At 42.9% G+C, this 25,226-nt stretch overlaps 1 protein-coding gene across 1 annotated transcript; it reads right to left on the bottom strand.

Moving 5' to 3' along the window:
• Window positions 1-420: 420 nt before the first annotated feature.
• On the bottom strand, window positions 421-18,784 carry leng8 (leukocyte receptor cluster (LRC) member 8). Its single transcript, XM_084053263.1, has 15 exons — window positions 18,453-18,784; window positions 15,427-15,553; window positions 14,498-14,698; window positions 13,780-13,857; window positions 12,081-12,516; window positions 11,470-11,626; window positions 10,246-10,416; window positions 9,757-9,996; window positions 9,075-9,242; window positions 8,163-8,460; window positions 7,355-7,456; window positions 7,041-7,109; window positions 6,471-6,600; window positions 6,004-6,211; window positions 421-5,746 (listed from the first exon to the last, which is right to left on the bottom strand). Exons 1-15 carry the CDS (start codon window positions 18,488-18,490, stop codon window positions 5,584-5,586), a joined length of 2,586 nt encoding a protein of 861 aa, XP_083909389.1. The 5' UTR covers window positions 18,491-18,784; the 3' UTR covers window positions 421-5,583.
• Window positions 18,785-25,226: the final 6,442 nt, after the last annotated feature.

The following is a 25,226-nucleotide window of genomic DNA, read 5'->3' as shown; positions in this document are numbered from 1 at the left end:
TGGCTGTTTCTTAATCATGCATATTTCAACTTTGTTTCTTTGTAACTCAATTCCCTGCTTAATAATACTGTTACACACAACTATTTGAGAACTTTTGAAAGTCCAAGTGGTAAAGTGTTTATATTAAAATCAATGAACATTAAGAGCTTGTGAATAAATATAACCTACATGACATAAGTTTTATGCAGCATGAAAAAACGGGGGGGGGGGGGGGGGTTGTGATGATATTTGAACTGTTGGTGCCACTATATATGACTGAATTGAATACAAAGGACCTCAATTGAAACAAGACCGCAAGGACGTTTTTTAACGGACCTAGACAAAGTATTTTAAATGTAACCGTGCCGTTTTACATTTTTGCCTGATAAAATATTCAAGCAATCAATGTTTTACTTGGGAAAAAGTTAGATGAGACACAAGTACCTCTTATACTTGAATTTTATTAGCGTCTTCAAAAAGAGTAGAGATTGTACAGTATACACATTAATATTTACAAAATGGCAGTTTCATACCAAATCTGTGGAGGGATGAGACTGCGGAAAAGGGGTTTGTTGCAATTAACGTTTGTTAGTTTGCTGCAACATAAACTATCAAAGCATCGTTGAAGCAGTACAATACTTACTACTGAGAGTGGCTAGTGGCACTCAGCAAAAGAAAACAAAAAACAAAACTGTCAACATACTCAACATAAAAAAGGATGAAGGCAAAAAGAAAGGACAGAACAAATACTGGTTAGAGATAAGTGAGAAAGTGGAAGAGGGGACAAGGAGGGGAGGGGATAAAGCCCGAATTATACTTCGTCGTACGACTGTGTTGGGTGCCGAAAATAGCCGACCAACAAGCTCAACGCGTCGCAGTTGCCATGTGTTGAGAGCTTGTAGGTCGGCTATGCTGGGCACCCGACGCCGCTGTACAACGAAGCAAATTAGGCATATCATGCAAGGAGTCTGCAGAGAAAATGAGAGAGGATTTCAGTCGAGACGAGTCATAAGTAAAATGGGGAGAAATGGAGCCGTAGTGAAGGACCATGGGAGTTCTTGGCGTGTAAATATGAAGGGAGGCGTTACAGAAAAGTAATGAAGAGAACAGTACATGGGAGCAAAGTAATTACCAAAAAACATGACTGGGTATCAGAAGGAACACGAAACAAAACATAAATCGTTAGTACTCTGGAGTGAAATTTCTACTGACAAGTAATCCTGTGTAAGATAAGAAGCTTTCACAACATTTGCACATAGAAGAGAATCAACAGTGTAAATCATCAACTTGTGTCAGAAAGAGAAGGCAACACTTGTAACATGGGAGCACACACCAACATCATTCAGACAGCCTGCCTTAAGCTAAACAGATAAACACAAAAAACAAAACACATTTCCTATCAAACAATACATGGTTGTATTGTGGGGATATGGAAAGAATGCATTCAGTAATGTCCAGACTCATTTTGATCTTGAAATTAGCTAAGTTTAGTCATTATTATGCCTAGTTAACAATTCTCAAAAATACAATGACAAAAATGTAATAAAAATAACTATAATTTACCCAACTTGTATAATCTATCAATTATCTGTGCAAAGATGCGAGCCTGAAACATTACAATCTGACAAAAAATGTATCTGGACAAAATGAATACCATAACATCCTGGCTTTACTTGAGGTTTACCAATACCTAACCTAAATATAACTGGTGATAAAGTTATGCTGATTAAATGATATAGTTGTGCCAAGTGGTAAATACGACATTTCTTTTAGACTGAGTTTCATATGTAAATGTAAAATAAAATACAAAATATATATTTCAAAAGTTGACAAAGATTCATAAGGATGTGAGGCTCCCATGTATTCAGTGGTATGGCTTGAACTTCACGGCTCAAACCAAGACTTGTGTTTTATCACACTGCTCTCTGTCTCCACGGCTCGCTTCAGGAGACGCTCCCATTTAAAATCACTCCATTTGCTCCTGCAATGCAGTACTACAAAAAGAAAAGAAATAAATGAAGAGGACTAGGGGGTGTGTTAGGGAGAAAGAGAGAGAGGGAGAGAGAGAATGGAGGGGAGAGCAAAGAGAGGAAGAGAGGGGGATGGGGAGTTGAAAAGAGGAGAACATGTTGAGATTATTTCAATAATCAAGAATGTTTGTTGATAATGCTGTAATAAGGTCCAACACTGAACACTTTCAACAGACAGTTTACATAAGGTATGATTTTGCAACTATTACCCAGGCCTTGAATTTCTTGTGCTGCAGAAGCCTTAACAGGCTCCAATTATCCATTACATTGAAAGGTGTTCAAATCCAAACAACTTTTGCATGAAGCAACCGCTAACTTGCGTACATAACAATACCAATGCGAGCTTAGCAATATCCAAATTGATTTCAGACAACTTGATACTACAAACCAAATCTTTCTCATCACTTAACTTGAATGCTTAAACGGTTTGCAACAATTGAATCAAAGACCACTTTTGCAGTAGATTGCAGTTTATGCTTTAGAGATCTCAACTATAAAATGACTCAACAAAAATGCATCAAAACGGATCTAGGAGACATCTGACAAAGATTTGGTTTAGAAGAGCATAAAAACTTGTATATTCCTTGAATGATGATTTGCAGCAAGTAATCATCAAGTAAATTCATCAAGTTTAAACTTTACAGGCTACACAAAGGAAGCATGGCAAGTATCCACCCCCATTTCAGTAGAGGTGATGCAATGACAACCCCCCCTATTCAAATGTACTGTACATATTCACACCACAAGGTCTAAAGAGTTGCCTTGAGAAGCATCATAAGTCACACTTACCCCTGTGTGAACAAAAAAACAAAAAAAAGTCCCTACACAGTAACTGAAAATAAATCACAGCAATATAATACATTATGTACAAAAATATAAATATTCTCTGTAAATCAACAAGCAAGTGGATTGGATAGGACACCTGTGTAAGCCCATTCCCCTTGATCCTTTACACCATCTACTCCCAATACCACAGGCGCTGTGCTTTCCAGCGTAATACTGTTCTGAAAAATCTGTTCTGGAAGCCGACTATTCTAAAAGGGACAACGATCACATATATATATATTTTTTTCTTTTCTTCCATTCTGTGAAAACAAGTCGGCGTCGCACACGCAACATGAACCCTCCAATCCAGTGGAAAGTTCCTGGTGGTTTTATAATGATGTGGAGTGGATTTCCCGTCTCAATTTAGGCAGGAGATATTCAATATCATTACAAGAATTCTAAACAAACTTGTCACCAAATGGGGATTATGTGGACTGCCGATATTTTGGAACATTGGAATCAATTAAAAGATTACGTATTGTCTATGGGAGATCCAAGTAGAACATGCAACATTCGTTATTTCGCCATCATTGTTCAAATTGACATGGTTATATGACCATGATAAACAATGTCTCTAGTGATGTGATGGAAAATGACCAAAGCTCCTCACATCATTCCAAAGCCACAGTCACTGAAAGGGAGGCTTCATGCCAAATTCTTCTGGAATAAGGCTATTATCTGTTAATGCGTTTCCCAATTTAGAAACACATTACACTCAGCTTGTAGATCAATTTGTGGATTGGCCATAAAAAGCCTCTGCAGTCCTGTCAAATCTGCCTCCGTGCTGGAAAAAGCTGTAAATATCATATCACATACTTAACTTTAAATACTTAATTATCATGGTCTTATATTTAAACAGTGGCCGGTTTCTTTATCTTATTCAACCCATGTTTAGAAGACAGATTTTATTCCAGGCTAGCTAATTTTTGCATTGCACCGAGTTGATTTTAGGTTGATAAAATGCTTTTTTTGTTGGTGGTCATCTTCACTCCAAATGTGATGAGACAAAAGCCAATACTGCTGTCCATAAAAGGAAATAAACACCCCACATGAGATATAATCCTTTTCACTTAGAGATAGAAGCTATTGTGGTATTCACGTTACTTCACCGGAAATGATGTTAGCTCCCTGGCAGGGTTGTGCTTCCAACGCCTTCCTTCAACAGATGTCCAATTCTCTTACCAGCCATACATACGTACTCCTTGCCTGGTAGCATACAAACCACTCTCGACGTTCCTTCACCCAGAAGCTCATCGAGGGAACACCTTGGCTGGTTAGGAAGGACCTCATCCAGCCGCTGCACAGACGATTCATTGCTGCTGCCCTTTCGCAAAGGATTCAGGACAATCGATGGTGGTGGGAACCCTGTGGAGCTGACGATCGAAGGGCGCATCCTGTGGTGGTTGGTTGCTGCCGTGACTCACTGGGGGGGAAGCTGCTGTTGAAGGAAACGCTGTGAACTGGGTTACTCCGGACGTCTAGTGGAAACCTCAACCTGGGAATGGAGACGGGGCAGATTTCCTTTCTCTGCATGATGCGACAGGGGGCCTAGACTTGGCTTAGCGACAGGGATTCCCAGATTCCCGGCTCCAAGACTGTGGTCGCCTGGTCGGACCATCTTGGTGTACTGTAGAGCATTGGCCCGTTTCCATTACTATAAATAAAGTCAATATATACTGGACTGATATGTGATACGGAGACTAGGGGTTTATTGGATGGGGACTTCAGGCAACACTTTTTTTCCAACGGCTGGCCAGCAATTTGTTAAGTGTGAGCGGGTTAACGGTGGTGGAGGTAACTGACAAGTGGCTAATATTTAACTAGACCAGGAACCGGCTTTCAAATTTCTCAGTCCATGGCTTTCAAAGGCTGCAAATGCTGGCAGGCAGAAACTGGGCAGATCGGCCAATTGTAGATACCTTGAGGGGAAAGGGGGGCAGGACAGGACATACAAACCACCAGCTCTTCTTCAGGTTGACATGCTGGCAGCTCTTCCACATCAGAACGGGGCTTACACAGTCTCTACAGAGGGACTTTGACCTGAACTTGGCTGATCCCAGGCCAGGCTTAATGTGGATGATGCCCCTTGAACGATGGCTTGAAGGCTTGAAGCTTTCTGTACTTTCACTTGGCTGAGGAAGTCTTGAGTCTTCAGGAGCTTTAGAGCTGTTGACTTGGGGAAGGAAAAGAAACATAACAAAACACTGTTAGCTTTGACATCTGAGGGCGGGGTAATGGATGGAAGGGGGGTGGGTGGGAGGGGGCGTGAGGGGGGAAGCTCCTCCCTGATTTGACTTGTCACTGCTGCTGGAATTACTGACTAATCCCTGACCTGAGGATCTTCACTAAAGATTCTGGTCTGATTAATTAAGAGATGAATGCAGAAGGGGAGTCAGTGGGATGCTACATAGTTAGACTACACCGTTGCAGGAGTAGTGTATGCAGGTGCCCTCCCTCATGTTTTAAAACAGTCCATATCTGTGACAGTGGGGGATGAATCCGTGCGTGTTCTGCACCTACACTCTGTCTGGTACTGTGAGTTTGCTGGTGTACACCTGTCGCTGCTATGCCACTTCAACGTCGCTAGTCTAGCCACAACTCTCGTCTTTTACTAGCTGAGGTATACTGAAGTGCAGTGCATTTATACTATAGGGCAGGGGGTCCCTGCCACTCCCTATGGGCGTGTCCCTTTACTGTGTTTCCCACACGACCAACCCGGAATCCCTCCCTATTGCCCATTCCCCCCCAATCAGGAAGCAGCCACTGAAACTGAGCTGGCTTTGCAGTCTATCTTGTTGGGGTCAGAGGGGAAGAAGGTGACCCCCAGCCCAGTAACAAAGGCCATGCAGGAGTCTAAACAAGGGAAGCCCAGAGCGGACTGCACATACTGCACCGGCAAGTCAGGTCTGAACCTGGAGGGCAGAAGAAACACAAGGAGGTCCAGGGTGAGCGTTTCATAGTGAAGACATAATAACAGGTAAACCCAAGCAGGGTAGAATAGGAACCTGAAAAACTGTTTTTTAACTTGGAAGACAAGTCACACATGCTCTCTTTTTCTCAAGTAAGCATTCATCTATTTTCAGAAGCACATATAAGAGTAGAGGAACTCTGATCAGTTTACAACCAGAGGGAACAGATGGGCTTCATGGAATAAAAAATAAACACTTACGTTTTGAGTATGGCCCTAAGGGCAATTTTCCTCTCCCTCTCCAAAAACTTGTCTATGAGGTAAGAGGCCATGCGCGGGGCTTCCTGATACAGTTTAAAGAAGCGATGGTAGTTGCCCAGGGCCCAGGCGGCGCGGAGGGCGAGCGCGTGAGACACGCACACGTCCTTCCGCAGCTCTGGAGTCAGGTACACCAACTCAGTGGTCAGGTCTGCGGGGAGAGATGAGCAGAACGTATACTTCAATGTGAGCTATTTGGTTAATGGCTAATTGGTTATGAAAACGAGTTTATTGCTTTTATACAAAATTTCCATACACAAATATTTTGATTTGCACACATCTTTGTGGTTCATGTTTTTGATGATATAATGCATTTGACTGTGTGGTTATGCAGCATGTCATTTCAGACATAATGCTTTAAAGCCCGATGTCTGTTTTGTACATATAGGTGTGGATCGGCGTCTCCTTACCTCCAGAGTTCTTAGTGAAGATGTAATACATCAGCCTGTATGCTGTGAACTCTCCGATGTTCTCTGATGGGTGGTCCTTGTAGAGGGCCTTCAGCTGATTCTGGCACTGGTTGAACTCCGCATGGTCACCCTGGTTAACACAATTAAAGGTTCATTTCTAAAATGCGACAAAAAACTTCTATTGTCTTAACTACTAATTAACCACAAACACACACACACACACACACACACACACACACACACACACACACACATATATATATATATTATATTTGTAAAACAATGTTACGCCGATCTACAAGCTTGCAATGCGCTGCACAGTGTTGTGAGCTTGTAGATTGCCTATTTTGAAAAGAAACTAACATTTTCAGCTCTAATGACATGCCCCAAAATTAAAATGGTTAAAGCAGTTATTGAGTAAGTTGATACACAGCAGAGCTAAGCTTGCAAGAGACGTATTTATGAATTTGCATAATAGTGACATTTTAGGTGAGGTTAATAATCAGGTGACACATTTTTCCTACCAAGGTGAATACCTTGGCTTTTGAAATGTTCAAAACAGAAGCTCACCTTCTCCAGGGCGATGCGTGCGTGACACTCGTACACTTCCACTGTGAACTCCGTGCGCACTCCTTGGACCTGAGGGATCGAGGACAGACACCGGTTATTGAGAGATATTATACATGTAGTTTCAGATTAACAATTTGCAGAGCTGTGTAGACATGGGGTCTTCCAACGTTTTTCAGGCCGAGGACCCCTTTGGTTGAGAGAGAGAGATGAAGCAGGGACCCCCACTACATATTTGATTCATGTCAAATGTATGTTTTCAGACATTTAACCACTAAAGGGTGGAGGGACGCTATAGGCTGAGGAGGCGTACGCACCGTGAGGTCCTGTCGTATGGATTTCATCTGTTCACAGGCATAGGTGTAGTCCTGGTGGGTCTTCCAGTGGAGCTTCACCGCCAGCAGAGACTTCCTCAGCACCTGGACAAACGATACATGGTAACAGCGACACGTCACTACCCGATTACCAACATTCTTTTATCACAGGAAGCCCGCGGCACGTACAACACCGTCTCACTTGTTACCTCTTTTTTTAAGTTATATAATAATCAATCTCACTACAGATTTACACATAATCTATAAAGTCCAGAAATTAGACCTCATCTTCTGGAGTGAATAACAAGACCTCCTGGTGATATTTTCTGTTATACAGCAGTGTTCATTCAGTCAATCTAGCATAGCAAATAAAATAGACAATAGACAAACAGGGCAATAGAACCTTGAACTGTATCTTTAACCACTTTCAATCTGGTGTCCCTATTGTAGGCATATTATAGGGCGTTATAGGGCATTCGATCCATTGGTAAATAGTCATGAACACAACCTGCGATTTCCGTGAAACTTTGTACGCACATCCCCACAAGGCCAAGGAAGAAATGCCACCCACCCTATATTTTTCAAATCATCCTCATGGTGGCGCTGTAACAGGCAGATTCACATTTAGGCCAATTTATAGGCCTATTTATAGGCCAAAATGTGAATCTGCCTTTTTATCTAATAACATAACCGTTGTTGTAAAAAAACAAAGTTGTCCTTTAAGAGATTAAGCAATACAAACCATTATCTAAATAGATTATTTGATGTAACATAAGTTTGAGCTGTAGATGAAGAATGAGTGTTAACTCACGTGCACGGGGCGAACGGTGATGGGGTCCGGAGCACAGGTGAGCCTCAGGTAGATCTTGGTGATGTCCTGGCAGGTGCCTACGATGGGGCAGTCCTCCCAGCTGATGCTATCCTGGGTGCCGTTGGGCAGATCCAGGTTGTTTATGGACAGCACCAGGGGCTCAGACCGAAGCTGCTTGTGGAAGCGGGCCGCACGGCTCTGCTTCTTGGCCTCGCGGTTGGGGTCGTGGAAGTCTAGGCCGGCGTTACCGCCTTTCCTCTTCTTGCCTCCCATGTTGGAACCGGAGTCATCCATGTTTCTAGGTCAGGGAAGAGAGATGCTTTGTCATTAACCCAGACCTCATTCCTGTAGCCACACCAAACTAAGAATGTATCACTGTGTAATTAAAAACACAAAAACTAAAAAATGTTTATTTTTTCCCCTTTATAAATGCTATGCCCCTCCTTTTCTACCAATGGACTGAATGCCTCCCAGTGGAATGAATGGTTAAGGACACGGCTTAACCCATTGAGACCTGAAGCCGATTCTACATGTCTCCTAAATCTCGACAGTTTTCTGAAAAACGTATGTTTCTATATCAGTGGTGCTCAATCTTTTTCATGTCAAGGACCCCCAGAATTATATGTATTTGGCCGCGGACCCCGATCAAAATATGTTGTTCCAGGGACCCCCCAGAAGCAAAGATTTGAGTTAAAATGTTCGCTTTAAAAATATATATATTCAAAGATTTGCACACATTTTCACGATTTTTCAAAAATAGCAGCTCTACAAGCTCGTAGCGCGGCACTCGGTGCCGCGCTATGAGCTTGTATATCTGCTATTTTTGAATAGCCCAAAGTGTAAAATAATGCTCTTTAGCTCAAATCTAAAAATGACACAGTTCCAGGTCTTAATGGGTTAACGGATGTTTACCTTCTTCCTCTGTTGGCTCTTCCTCCTCTGCCCCGCCCCCTCTCTCCACCGCCCCGGCCCCCCCGGTCCCTGTCATTGCCGCGGCCTCGGCCTCCTTTCTGGTTGCGTCTGGACAGCTGTGGCCGCAGGTCACTGGAGATGCTGTTGTCTGACTGGGAACCGGAGTCGCTGTGGGAGCAGACCATAATGTACGTTTAGAAAACCCACGGTCAAATCCAAAATGCTGCACATCGTTGCTGTCGGGCAGAAACCTCTCATCTCCACATTTTCATATTTTATTAATGCCCTACTTGAGCATACTACAGTGTCACACAAAAGTATCAAAAGCAGCAGATCTACAAGCTCAAAACATGAAACTTCGTGCCACGTTTGGGCTTGTAGATCTGCTACTTTTGCCATTTTTTAATCATGAAAAGAAACGGTTTTGGACATATGAGGTTTCCACCCGACAGACGATATCCACTTTCAGGCTGATACAACTGTCTGAAGTTGTTATTTTAATACATCTGTATTGGGTAATATAATGGAGAATCCACATCTAGATGCATTTTGTTAACTGAGGACTTGCATGTTACCCACTAGCCTTTACAAAACGCAACTAAAATCAGTTTAGCTTGGAATCGTTTTGAAGTGCAGCGTTCACTTTTTAGAACATGTGTCTGTCTTTCAATTGCATCTTTACCTGCGCCTGTGTCTCTGGTTGCTGCGGTCGCGGTGTCGGCCGTGTGAGGGTGACGGCGAGCGCGAGGAGGAGCGCGAGGAGCTGGACGTGGGACTCCGCGTGGAGAAGACATTCCTGTATCCACCCAGCCTGTGTCCCAAGCCCCTGCCCCGTGCGCTGGCCGCCGCGCCTCCTCCTCGACCCCCAGAGTTGTCCACCGTCCTCGGAATGGCCTCCCAGCGAGACTGCTTGGCCTTCAGTCTGTTGGAACAAAATAAAATGTCTGTTAATATCAAATAAAAAGAGGGTGGGGGACACATAATAAAAAACATACTGTTTGCTGCGGTCTTCAGTGCTAATGATATATTAGCACTTAGAATTTCACTTCTAAGTCTAACCTTTGTATGCAGGCTTTTTAATCTACAAATGAGAAACCTGAAACAAGGTCTTTGAGTCCTGTGGTAACAGGGGAGGGCAGGGTAAATGTGGTTTAAAACCCGTTGCGCTTACTCTGGCAGAGGCTCGCGGGTCCAGTCGATGGTGTAGGCAGAGCCGTCCTTTAACCTGTCCTGCAGGACCTCCTTCAGCACCTTCTCCGTGCGATCCTTATCTTCCTCCGTCTCGCAGGCCGTGAAGCAGCGCTGTACGTACTCCTTCATAGCCTGGGGCCAGTCCTGGGGCCTGGACACACACAGGGTCAAAGGTTAGAACAAGGCCTGCCTTATCAATTGAATAGCGGAAAGTCATTGTCGGGAATAATCCGTGAGGGATCCTTTGGTCTTCTATTAAGATGGATTGGTAGAATGAGGCACTATCAAACTTGAAGTTAGTTATATCAACAAGGTGTTTATTATAGCAAAGTTCAGCAAGCATAAGCGTTACAACGATCGATGTGGACGAGCTGCTCTCCCTAATATCTCTGACCTCTCTCTCTCTCTTAAAATATATATATCTTCTTCTCTTACTCCTCCCATCTCTTGATTAGGAGACATGGATTATTAGGCATTATCTCATTGTTTCCTTGTCTCCTAATCTCGGTGTGACATTAGGATTCTCCTCGGTGTCCCTCCTGAGACCATAGAGGAGCAAACATCATGATATCATCAGGTCCTTTCCTCCACTGTTTCTATGGTCCGGGGTTACTAGGACAGGGCTGCTCTCTGGCTGCACTCAACTTATCCGCTATTATTTATGCTCTCCTGTCAAATTCTGCCTCCCTGCATTTGTCATGCCTTTGTCAGCCTTTTTCACGCATCTGACTCTGTCCGTCAATCTGTTCATCTTCTGGGCATACACTCATGAAAACATTCTTCCTAATTCTGGGCATACACTAACCTTCTGGTTGTCATGTTTTATTGCTCTGTCATGTTTTACCCTTTAAGACCGGGACAGCTCAATAGCCTGTAGATCTGCTGATATGTGTCTTCTGTAGGGCCCGGGGTTCCCTGTGCTCATCTGCACCCACATAATCTTCAAAACTTGGCTTGATTATTGTTCATTCTACACTGGCATAGTGTAGAATCATGACATGTTTTTATCCTGCAAATAGTCTCTCAAGAGATGTGTTGGCTCCCATAATTTTCAAATGCTTCCACCTAACGGTCTGTAACTTGGGAAGTGTTGAAAATGAATAGAAAATAAAGCTGATGCAGCATATTCCTGCCACAGTGATTGATAGGACAATAAACTACAGACTAAAGAAGTGCAGTCAGTGGAAAAGAGGTGTGTTTTCACCTCATCTGCGCTGATCCTGTTGCAGCGTTGGCTGTGGCCGGGGAGGAGGGAGCGGGAGCCAATCCCGACGGCTGCTCCCCTGGAGGAAACGTCTGATTGGTCATCACATAAGGCCTCTTGGGAATATTGAACTTTACGGCACCTGCATTGGGCGCCTCTGTGGACACACACAAATATAAAACAGCGGGTTATTCGTTAAGGGTTTTTAGTTTTAATCACTAACAACCATGCGTTTCCTATTCTGGGTATATACTATGTACAAATTCAGATGAGAAAAACTGATGAATGCCTCTATATATTCATGGACCAATTAGGTCCTATATACTAAATTGTTAGATGAATAGCAAAAATATACACGCTCACAACACGCCACATGCGTTGCGTTGAGCTCACAGGTCTGTAAATGTTGCAATTTTCTACCATTTTCACCTATAATGACATGCCAAAATGGGGATGTCAGGTTGAAAGTGGTTAAATGTAAACAAAGATATTCATATTGTGGAAGCATGTAACCAATTTTTTGTGTTTGATGAGAATGTTTAAGCAATTTTCTTCATTGATCCACCTGCACAACCAAACGTACCAGAAACAAATATAAACTCCAATCTTACGTTTCATCCTGTGCCAGAGTTGTTGTCCTCCTGGTTTTTGGTTCTTGTTTTTGTTCGCGTCTCCTCTGCCCATCCCCGGCCCGTACTGGCCTTGCTGTTGCATTTGTTGAGAGTTATTCTGGGGGGACTGGTAGGCATTCTGGGTCTGGTAGGTCTGTCCGTAGTTAGGCCTGCCCTGGCTGTGATTGTACGCCTGCATGTGGTTGTTGGGGTCACTGGACGAGTATGGCATGGGACTCGTGGCACCGTAGGCGTTCTGGGAAGGTGAAGGCGGGTACTGGGGGCTTGGCGGGGGTGGGATGGATGGTGGAGGAGGTGGAGGGGGTTTCTCCGAGGTAGTTGGGCTCTGAGGGGGTTGAGGGGCAGAGGGGGGAGGGGGCTGGGATGGAGTGGTATAGTTGGACGACTGGTCATCTATTCCTGGCACTGGAGGAGGCTGTAAAACAGAAAAACATTAACAGCTTACGGTTGTTGTGAGCTGACCGGTGTGCTCAGATTGTGCTCTGTGTGATCAGCACATGACATTTCTCCAATCTTTACTAAGGCTGGGCGGTAAACCTAAAGTGTACAGATAACGATGTAATTTGCATTTAAAGTATGAATAAATTGTGACTTCATCTCAAACTCCATTAGAGTTGATGTTTGAAATTTACTTTCAATATGTATGTGTATCTTTTTTTTTTTAATCCTTTGTTCCATTAAAAATTGAGTTAAGAAAAAAGAAATACTTTCAACAGATCCTGTAAAGCAGAGTTGTGGACTCTGCTTTTTTTTTTTTTAAATGGACCAATGTTTTTGTTTAGATTTTTTAAACCAGTGTTTTACCGAATAAGATCATATCGCCCAGTCCTAGTCTCTACCCCAACTGAGGGAATGTCTGGGCCATAAACAGAGGTCTGTATCAACCACAGATGTCAAAATGCTCTTGCCAAATACAACAGGAAGGCTAAAGAGAAAGAGGAAAGGAAGAAACAACTCCTTGCACTTAAGTGTTTTGTGTGGGCGAGAGGCAGCGTGCTAAACAGTCTTACTTTATACAACCTATTATCTTGTTTAGAAGAACACGTGTTTACTGAACCCTCCATGAACTCTCAGTTCAATGCATTTTGAGCAGAGAAAACAATTATATATCCTGTGAACACACACACACAAATCTGTTTGATGTAGGACTGTGTGGTTTAAACTTTGGTTTTGCAGACTATGAACATCTTCCTGTGAGGAATATGGAACTGTGGTCACATACTGTAGATTTGTAGACCGAGTATAAAACGCAACTTGTGTATTATCTGCTGGAGGACACGGTTGGTTTGAGGCGGATCTTATACTTTGCCTTACTTATGTGTTTATTTACCTTGAACTTATATTCATTTTGCTTTATTAACTTTTCTTGTTAAGTTACAGTATGTGACCATTTACCCCGTCATTTGCTGACTAGGGCTCATAACACTTCTTTCACTTCGTACTGCAAAATGCCTTCAGTGTACACACAATGTGAATTTGACAATATAAATAAATTCACAAAAATACAATTTGCAAAAGGGCATAAGGCATTTGTCTGGCATAAACGGTGAAACTGGAGAGTTCCTCAATTTGTCATTACTATTAATAGCCTCTGTGAGTACCGTACTCATGACAAAGTATCCAATTGTAACAAAATTGATTAATTTATTTAAGGGTATGTTCATATCATGTTATGTACCTGTCCATTGTGAGTAGGGGGTCCTGGGTAACCAGCTGGAGGTGCACCGTATTGATTTGGTGGATAGGCACCACCATACTGAGAATGGAACAAGGGAAAGAGACAGACATTTAGTTAATTGCAATGTAATGGAACTTTATTCACCTTAATCCTTCACAAACAGGTCATTAGGGAGACAGAGGCATTTGGAACTCTGAAATTTGTCTCCAATGAAATCGGTACGTCAAAGCGTTGATGGAATCGTTACCGCTGCAGTCTGGTTAAATACAAAGTTAAAGTGTATTGAAGTGTGTTGAAGTTAAAGTGGCTGGTTGGGATGTTGATGTGCAGATAAATTACGTTGTCATAGGAGATTCACAGTAAGGATGAAACAAAGATACATACGGTACATTGACATACATTCTCTGTATGACAGCAGAAATTGAGACACATGAAAGCACAAAGGCAACGAATGCTGTAGGCACTTGTGTGCGAGCACAAAAGCTCTGGCCAGCATTAAGTCACATTTTACCCAATCAGGTCATATGAACTGAAATAAGTTTGACACCCCTGGTCTAAAATAATTTGTGAAAGATGTTTTTCCATTCAAAATCTGTCATGTTAACTATTACCTACGGTCATCATTCTACATAGGTCTCAATATTGCCAATATTTGAATGTAGAATCTAAATTATTTATGCAGCTATCAGAAAAATAACCTTCTGTATACTGTACTTACTGGGGCCATTGGGTAGTAGTAGTTGTATGGATATGTGTATCCAGGATACTGCTGTTGGTTCTGCTGGTACCACTGGTAGTACTGCTGCTGATGTTGTTGTTGCTGCTGCTGTTGCTGCTGTTGTTGTTGTTGTTGCTGCTGCTGCTGCTGCTGCTGTTGAATGGCTGGAGACTCAGGGACTGCTGGCTGAAACTGACCCGCCTGGAAAGCAGTGATACAGACATAACATGTTTGGTTGGATAACGAAGCCACACCAATGTATGCATGCTGCACCCTGGCCTGAATTGCTGTGCGTTGTGGTTATTGTGACTTGAGATGCAGTGGCGATCACAATGGAAACAAGCTTCTGGGGCTTTTTGGTGTTATCCTTTTATAGCATAACTTTTGACTGTACAACTTGTACTGTTGATAATCTTGTTGAGAAGGAGGCCGCACAACGCTTAGCCACGATGAAAAACATCTTCCTCAGGGTAATTTTGTTAACTAAGTTGTCAATCAATCTAAATCTGCAAAAAGTATAAAACATGCCAAATCTGAATGAGGGTTTTACTGTATGTAAAAGGATGATCTATTCACCACAATCTAAGTTCGTATTGATATCATACACCTTTGCTCTTTTTCACAACACTTGTCAACTGTATGTCCTTGTCAGGTTGTGCAGCTTGAAATGAACAAGCCAGGGAATATGTGAATAAATAAATGACTCATGCAACATACAAGTTCAAGGTCAAGTTAACAAACATCTGCTGCTATCCTATTTTATTTATATAAATCATATATAATTGTAACTATATTGTGATTTGAAAGTGACTCTTTATGAGCATTGTAGAACAACTTGAGAGGTATAGGTGAGGCAACATTGTGATCATTCCAAGACAGAAACACACTAACAATCGTGACATAACACCCTTTCCCCCAAATACACACACCTCTGCTGTGGTCCGGTCAGCCTGTGCAGGCTTGGCAGGGCTCTGACTTTTACTAATGGAGGCTAGTGCTTGTCTTGCTTTCTCCCATTCGGGGTTCTCATGAACCTGGCCTCCATCTCCGTAGGACCTGTCATTAACAACAAATAGATAAGTCAGTCAGAAAGCTCCAAAACATTTGTTAAGATAAATCAAAACCCCATTACAAAAGAAAATCTCCACTGGTGGTAAATCGTTAGTGGTTTGTGAACTGTCAGCATCATACCCATGATGCATTGCGCAAACAGACAGAGCAGAGCACAAAGACTACTAAGGTATATAGTTAAAATAGTTGTGTTTACGCATTAGGTTCAGTTAGTATGGGTTTAGTGTGGTTACCTATACCATCAGAGTAAAGAGCTGGGAAGGCAATTAGCCAATTAAATTGCACTGGTTCAAACTCCTGGCTTCATTCATTTTAGAAATGGTGTACCAGTACCACCGTTCCAGTTCAGGAGCCATGACCTAATCATTTTTTAACAAAAACATTCGTAATACTAGGGCTGTCAGTTACGATTATGAAATTGTACGTGACGATTAACAGCCGCTTAAATAATTGCGATTAACGATTTAATAGCGTTTCTGCCGCTTAACATTGGAGCAGGTCTGGAACGTGAAGTGGCCAAGAACTGTTGCAATTTCTCTCCATCCTTGCCCAGCTCCACTGTATGCCACGGTATTAAGAGAGCATGTGTCGCCCTAGTAGCTGGCAGAGGTTCCTCTGAACCAAGCTTGTCAGTATTGGAGGGGGCAAGAAACCCAGCTGTTGCTGGTGCAGCATGTTGCAACACAAAGGCACCGTGACCAAACTCCAGCGCCGTTGCACTTTTGGGAGAACGGGCACCCAGAGCTGCCGGGGAGGAACCACGCCGTCTGTGCCGATGGCCCGCAGTACCCGACGGGGGAAGGCAGTCATCCCGAGGCCCCTGTGAGGCCATGGCCTTCATTCTTATGAATCGAGCCACATGCAGTCGTTCCCCAGGCATGTCACAAGACATGCAGCTGAAGGGGTCCTCTGACGCCATGCGTGCATGATCCAGTCCAAGACATTGCATACAGGTGTCATGCCCGTCCACTGAGGGCATGCGCACATTGCAAAACACACAGTAAAAAAGCCATATTGCTTATAATACACACCAAGTGATTAGCAACGTCAGGGCTTGCAATAAACTTGGAAAAAAATATTTTATTTTTTAACTTAGGCACACCCTATATATCCTAGCTAATATGGGGGCCAAAAAACACTAATTCAACGCTCACAGCCGTTTATTAGCTCCCAGCTGTAAACGGGGTGTCGGACAGAACTGTGTGTATATACACACCAACTGAACAACATAGACTCTCACTCGCCTGCTTATTAGCCCTCAGCTTTATACAGGGTAGAGACAGGACTGTATTGTGTGTGTACTTGTGACTTGGGTATGTATGACCACTCGCTGGGCCGAGAGATCTCAGGCTTGTTCACCATGGAACACACAAGGCCATGGAACACACAAACGGGTAATACAAAGTGCACTGCTTTAGTGTACTAGGAGTCCTGTGTGGTCGTTCAACGACCAACCATGCCTCCGCCTTGCAGAGGGATATATCATACTGGAGTGATCCAATATAGCGCTACATAACCAACCACCTATATAATCATGCTAACTCAAGTGGATGGCAGAGTCCACACAGCACACCAACACTTAAACAAACACTGTAGTATCATCATCACTGATGATGATACTACAGTGTAGATTGGGACCCCCAAGAAATCACAATGGTTGAGTCCCTGGCATATCTTTTCAAATGGGGGTCCCTGGGCTAATATGTGTCAATTTGGGGGTCCTTGATGCGAAAAAGGTTGAAACCCACATAATGTATCAATTGCTATTCTTTCTCGTGGTGGTGGGTAACCCATTGTTTGAATTAGTTTCACCCATTGATTGGGCCTTTAATGTTACTGTTAACAAAAGTGACTTTACCAGAAAGTCAGTCAGTCACGGCGTTTCCTCTCAGCCATGATGGTTCTCTAGCAATACTCATGGCCTTGTGTTGCCATGTCTGCTTATTATAAGCGACTTTGGGCTTGTTTTTCTGTTAAGTTGCTTCTAAATATTGGTAGTTTTCGGGTTGTGGCTTGTTTCTAAAGTGTAGTTGCTTCTTTGGTGCTGGTTTCCTAATGTTGTTTAAACCAATGTTTCTCAAAACAAGTCATGTCAAGGACCCCAAATTAATATATATATTTGTCTGTATTGAACTGTACCGTTTCAAAAATATTCCACAGTCACTTTTTTTCTAAATAGCAGATCTACAAGCTCGTTGTGAGCTTGTAGATCTGCTATTTACAAATAGCCGATGCCATATAGGTTTAAAGTACTCATGTGGCCCATTAGTCGCTTATTTTAAAGGCTTGTTTTCATAGACCTGGTTGAAAATTTCTCTCGCAAAGTCTGGCAACACTGGCAATACCCATGGCCTTGTATTAGCCAACGACACGTCGGCCCTCGAGTGGGTACAAACAGACATGTCCGTTCGCGACGGAACGAACGGCCGGAAGTCCCATCCACTCCCATGTTAAAAAAAAAACGGAAACGAAACGCGTCCGTCTTTCCGTTTTTTTTTTTAACATGGGAGTGGATGGGACTTCCGGCCGTTCGTTCCGTCGCGAACGGACATGTCTGTTTGTACCCAGTCTCGACCAAAACTAATACTACGCCAATTCCACAGCAATTTAACCATGTATGTATATATGTAACATTAAACACTTTGAACCTGGCGTAATGTCACTGTAGGAGACACATTTCACACATACAGACACACACAAATCTTAAAAAATGTAAAGTACAAGCCCACAACGCGCCGTACAGCGACGCGTTGTGGGCTTGTAGATCGGCTATTTTCGTCCATTTGTGTGTGACAAAGCAGAAAGATTTAAATGTTTACCGTAACGTGTGGGTTATTTATAATAATATAATGCTTGGATGACACACAACCATTAAAACACTTACCAGGGAGCGGACGGTGCGCTGGTCGCGTTGGCCGCCATTTCACCGCCGACCTGGCCTATCAGGCTAACGTTAGCTTAGCTTCTCTACACTGCTGCAGTAATGGAGAAACGTAAACAAGATGAAGCTCGAGACCCGATGTTACATGTAAGCTATTTCTAAAAAAGATACCCGAGTTTTATCTATCTATTTGCCGAGATGAACAGCACATATATACATATATATCAACGGACTGACTTGGATTGAAAACGCACCATCTGAAATTAGGTAATTAACGACAATCTTTTAGTTTTGTTCTTTATCTACGCATCGTAACTTCTCCCTGGGTTGTGTGTGTCTGTGGCACAAAATGGCAGAGAGAGCAGCAGCAGACAAGGGAGGGAGCAGAGTTGCCAGAATCTGCGAGAGAAACAAGCAACCAGGTCTTTGAAAACAAGCCCATAAGAAGTGACTTTATAGGCCAGTGGTTCTCAAACTTTTTCACGTCAAGGACCCCCAAAATTATATGTATTTGGCCGCGGACCCCCATCTCAAATATTTTGTTCCAGGGACCCCCAGAAGCAAAGATTTGAGCAATAAATGTTCGCTTAAAAATATATTTTTACGGATTTTTACGGCTCTCTAGCAGTGATTTCAACCATTTTAATTTCAAGGACCCCCAGTTTGACATGCATTAGGGCTACGGACCCCCATTTAATGGCATGTATGTCTCTGGGACCCCAATTCATATTGTAAAATCAATGTTAATTTAACTCTGAGAGTGTACAAATGGAACCAAATGGACCCGTTGTACACTCTCAGAGTTACAGACCCATAAGGGTCCATTTGGTCCCTGTCCATCATTTAGCTGGGTACCCCCTGGAACCCCCTCAAGTACCCTGGAGGTCCTCGGACCCCACTTTGAGAACCAATGACTTAGGCCACATGAGCAATTAATATCTAAATTGCTCATATATCTATATTCATCAGCTATTTGAAAATAGCCGATCTACAAGCTCTTGTAGAACTTGAACTTGTAGATCTGCTATTTCCCCCCAAAAAAAAAATATTTTGAAAAAAAGTGACAAATGAAACATTTTAATGACACAAATCTGGTATGAGGGTCTGTGATCTTACATACATTTCATGTATTCCAAATACATACATACATGTATATTTGGTAGCTGTAGTTTACAACCCTCGTAGACGTATTTACGATTCTGACGTCTTCAATCTACGAGAGTTGTAGGGTGCACCCCCCCATGGATTCGAGCACTTTCGGCACTTTACCCCGCGACACTCCAAACATGTTCAAATTGAAAATAAAAGGTGCTTACCGCAAAGCCCCAAATGTTAACTACCTTCGCGGGGTAGAAGTGATCCCCGTCGAGGTATATCTTTCAATAAAGAAGTCTTTTAATCCAGCTTGTGTCGGAATCTTCACTGTTCTTCTTTTGTTTTAAATGAGTTTGAACTGCGCATTAGCGATTTGGCGGTCGGGAGGTGTATTGCGCATTGAAAACACAATGTATCAATACACCTCCCGACCGCCAAATCGCTAATGCGCAGTTCAAACTCATTTTAAACAAAAGAAGAAGCAGTTCGCAATACACCTCCCGACCGCCAAATCGCTAATGCGCAGTTCAAACTCATTTAAAACAAAAGAAGAACAGTGAAGATTCCGACACAAGCTGGATTAAAAGACTTCTTTATTGAAAGATATACCTCGACGGGGATCACTTCTACCCCGCGAAGGTAGTTAACATTTGGGGCTTTGCGGTAAGCACCTTTTATTTTCAATTTGAACATGTTTGGAGTGTCGCGGGGTAAAGTGCCGAAAGTGCTCGAATCCATGGGGGGGTGCACCCTACAACTCTCGTAGATTGAAGACGTCAGAATCGTAAATACGTCTACGAGGGTTGTAAACTACAGCTATATATTTGGAATACATGAATGTATGAAAGATCACAGTCATTCTAGGGCTATAAGTCCCTGGCATAAAACATGTTCAGATGGGGCATGGGGGTACGCAGACAAATGCATATTAATTTGGGGGTCATTGACATGAACATTTTTGAGAGACACAGGTTTAAACAATATTAGGAAACGAGCCAAAATAAGCAACTACAATTTAGAGACAAGCCAATAAAAAACGCCAATATTTACAACTAATAACAGGAGCACTCATCCAATGTTACTTCAACATATATATGCATGCAGTACCTCCTCCCACAACACCACAAATGCCTTAAGAACAAGGCTCCAGACATCCCAAAACAAACTAAGGCTACTTCTGGCCGGGCCTTACATCTACGACTCATCTAAGTGGCAAATCTGGGTTGAACGTGATTAGTGGAGCTACCTCTGGTGTTATGACTGTGGACTTCATTTAAGTTTTTGAAGTACTTTGACAGGTACATGGGTGTCTTATCGGTGTAGTAGTGTATCTTGTAGACCAGACCCATTGCAAGTTGTTGTGCTCTGTCCTCAACCCTGAGCCATCCGACCCTTGCAAAGTGAGCAGGGGTTTAAATTTGCATTTGTTCGCCTGCTATGCCACAAAAATGTGGAATGCCCTACCAAAAGTAGAGGAGTATAAAACCCTACTTTCCTTCAAAACCACTCTACTACAGGTGGCTGCAATGCGAAGTCAAAGCCTATCTCCCCCCTCCCCCCACTAACTGTTTACTATATATATTTTTTCTGTTTTTCTGTTTTCAAACAGTTTTTATGATGTTTTGCATAGTAGTGTATTTGTCTGTAATTAAATGTATCTATTAATTGAATACAAAAGACCCCAATGGAAACAAGCCATAGGCTTTCTTGGGTTTTAAATCCTCTTAGCTGACCTTGTATTGAACTGTACCTTCCTGTGCTTTTTTTCTGCAAACTGCTAATAAAGTATTCAATCAATCAAAACAAGCAACTTTACAGAAAAACGAGCCCAAAAGTCGCTTATTATAAGCGGACATGGCAACCCTTCCGTTGCATTGGGTACTTTTTGCCTTTTATTCTGACATTGGGTGTGGCTTTTTCTAGCGTAACAATTAGTTTAAATTAAAGTTAAAATAAGTAGTTAAAATATTATTAGTATTTTATTATTATTATTAGCCTATTATCATTATTATTATTATTATTATTATTATTAATATTATGCACATGGGCGAGTGGCAGCAACCCCCTGTCCTTGTTTTGTCTGAAAGCCAAAGGTTTGGAGTAAAAGTAAAATCATGTTAATAATAAAAATAACATGTTTTCTCTGAAAGGGTGTTATTTGTGTGATTTAGTCAGATTTAACCGGTCACACCTGTAATTTGTAATATTGAATAGAGTTTATGCCCCCTCTCCGACTGCCTAATATGTATGACACATAATTAGATTAGTGGGTAGACATAGCATAGATATAGGCCTAATGTCTATGGTTAAAGAGGCCTTCTGGTAATCAGAAAGTCACCGTTTTGCTTCCCAGCCCTGTTCTACATGTCCCTCTGCAAGACACTTAACCCTTAGGCCTATAACTCTATGCCCCAGGCCGTGTCTTCCGTGAGGAAGAAGCCCAACAAACCCACGGTGAGGCCTTTAGGAGGGCCATTCCAGCTAACCGCAAGTGGAGCTAATACCATTAGACGGCCCAATCTAGTGGTATCGACCCAAGGAACCATCACGCCAGAAGGAAATGTTTGGATCGGGGTGGTGCACCTGATCTGGCGCAGCGCTCAGGTCCTGGACCTGGTGAGACGAAGGAGGAGCCCGGCCAGGAGACAACCCACAGAGCCTAGTCCCTCCACGTGCCAGAGCCTCCCCGAGTCCCGGCAGAGTACTTCCGGAGAAGCGGACTGCCCTGTCTTGCCCTATAGGACTGACCGTGGGTAGCTACTGGGACGTAAGTCGGGGCTTGATCAACCCTGGCTGGGTCACCTGGGCGAGGGTGTATGTTGTATGTTGCGAGACCCGAAACACCCGATGACCCCAGGCTACAACACTGATGATACGTCCCAGTTGCATCCATGTGATGTTTTTCTTTATTAGTTATTCTATTTATAGTGGCTCATAGGAATAGACTATGTGACAACCAGGAATAGTTTGGTGACCACAGGAGAGACTGGTGACAGCCGGAATGTAGACGGCATCCCGGGAGCAGTATGGGTTAGCGCCCCAGGCCGTGTCTTCCGTGAGGAAGAAGCCCAACAAACCCACGGTGAGGCCTTTAGGAGGGCCATTCCAGCTAACCGCAAGTGGAGCTAATACCATTAGACGGCCCAATCTAGTGGTATCGACCCAAGGAACCATCACGCCAGAAGGAAATGTTTGGATCGGGGTGGTGCACCTGATCTGGCGCAGCGCTCAGGTCTTGGACCTGGTGAGACGAAGGAGGAGCCCGGCCAGGAGACAACCCACAGAGCCTAGTCCCTCCACGTGCCAGAGCCTCCCCGAGTCCCGGCAGAGTACTTCCGGAGAAGCGGACTGCCCTGTCTTGCCCTATAGGACTGACCGTGGGTAGCTACTGGGACGTAAGTCGGGGCTTGATCAACCCTGGCTGGGTCACCTGGGCGAGGGTGTATGTTGTATGTTGCGAGACCCGAAACACCCGATGACCCCAGGCTACAACACTGATGATACGTCCCAGTTGCATCCATGTGATGTTTTTCTTTATTATATGACTTAACCCCTAAAACTGCTCCCCTTAATTGCTAATAACCATCTGAATATGCATCAGCAGCTGGGTGAAGCTGAAACGGAATTTCCCCAAAATAAATTAACAATAATAAGCCTAATAATATTAATAATAATAATAATTAAAACTTAACTGCTCAGAAATAATTTACAGGCTAAAGTTACCCTATGCATTTCAGTAAGGTCATGATGTGACTTATGTTGAAAGGCACTTAATCACCAAGAAAATTGTCATTAGTTAATTATGAGTTGAGTTGTTTTTTTGTTTTGTTTCTTCTACTGTGTAATCACTTGGCAGTTAGGAAGCCCCCTCCATTTCATTCCACCTGATGCACTAATTTCTAATAAAACTGAATGTTCTTTATTAATGTTTTTAATTGATGACATAATGCTAGACCATGTACTGTGGAAAGTAGGCTAATGCCCTCACAAATGTATTTTCCTTCCCCACTATAATTTCCTGTCTAGCACAGCTGCAGGATGTGTGGGTGTTTGCAGCTGAGAGAAGACAGGGAAAGAAAACTGATTATTAAAGGAAGGGAGTCCTTGAAGATGTCAAACTGGGGACAGTCAAATCTCATGTGTCATTTGGGGCCCTCAGAATATCATCCTTGTCACGAAGCACATGTGCCAGAGGGACTTATGTGCAAACAGGCAGATAGCATGATGGAAGTAAGCTAGTATTTTTTAACTTTTCACCCCTAGTTCTGTTCTGTTGGCCAGTGACCCTTTAACCTCTGCCCTGCTTATTTAGGTATATTTAGGGCAGTGGTTCTCAAAGGGTGGTCTCGGGACCACCAGGGGGTTTCGGGGGATCCCCAGCTAAATGGTTGATAATCAGAATCAAATGGACCCTTAAAGGTCAGTAACTCTGAGAGTGTACAAATGGAACCAAATGGACCCTTGGTTACATTTGTACACTCTCATAGTTAAATTAACACTGAGCGAGGATATAGTGTAGATTAGGGTCCCAGAAATAAATCGTATCATAGGGGTCCGTGGCCTAATGAATATCAAACTGATCAATACTCAGTCTGTCTTTTTAGTGTAGAAGGTAATATAAAGTCACCAAATACTGTGTTTCTGGTGTGTTTCGTTGGTGCAGGGCTTCCTTTTGGGGTTAATCTTACTCCAGTGCCAAACCCATAAGTGCTGTGTCCTGTCAGACAGTGCTGGGCTTGTCTTTCCATTTGGAGAGAACGAAATTAGTCAAACCAATAAAGCCCTAATGAACTTAATTTAAACTATGTTTGATAGACAGCCAATCGTCCTTTCACTTCAGCTAATTCACCAGTGTGACTGTGAATTAGGTTAAGATATTTCTAGAGTGTAATTGATTTCTTCAGTTGCAGCAACATGTTGTCAGGGAGCCCAGTATCTTTATCTGTGTCCCTGGTTATCACCCAGTGATCATGTTTCCTTGCCTGACAAACAACAAAATGATAAACTAATCCCACCTTTTATGGTAAGTATAAAGGTCAGTATGCTACTACCTCTGTTAATATGGAGTCCTTACTTTGGGCATGTCTTTATATGCCTTTATAGGATTTTCAAGAACTGGGATCTACAAGCTCCCAATTTTCGCTATTCATAAAAGTATATAATAGGGCTTAGGTGGTTAAGTTATGAATGCACCCCGTCCCCTACAGTATCATGTTTATTTATTATTATGTTTTCTTCACCACTTAAACCCTATACTTAGTTGACCGGGGCCCCCCGGGACTCAATTCTTGGCCAAATCTCTAGCTGGAAATAGCCAATCTGCAAGCTCACAACACATGGTGTTGCGAGACGTTGTGAGCTTGTAGATTGGCTCTTTTCACCCAATGTTCACCTCAGAATAGGGACGCTAAGGTTCCTGTGGTTACATCATAGAGTCTATGACATAGAGCACAGTCAGCCGAGAGGAACACAGAACAGGGTAGGCCCAGGAATGTAGACTGGCAGGACTTGTTCCCGCAACAATAAAGAAAAAATACATTAAAATGTAACATTTGCTGGCCAGTACCTTCAGATAACAGGAACTCCTATCCTATAAGTACAAAATCCATACATTTTATATAGTTGCTGAAATAGAAAGAGCATATAACTATATTATTTCCGGTAAATGTCTCACACTTGACT

Source organism: Gymnoscopelus microlampas (assembly GCF_963454915.1).
Source record: "Gymnoscopelus microlampas genome assembly, chromosome: 3".
NCBI lineage: Eukaryota > Metazoa > Chordata > Actinopteri > Myctophiformes > Myctophidae > Gymnoscopelus > Gymnoscopelus microlampas.
The sequence above is the reverse complement of the archived record's forward strand: the minus strand, read 5'-3'. Positions and strand labels throughout refer to the sequence as shown.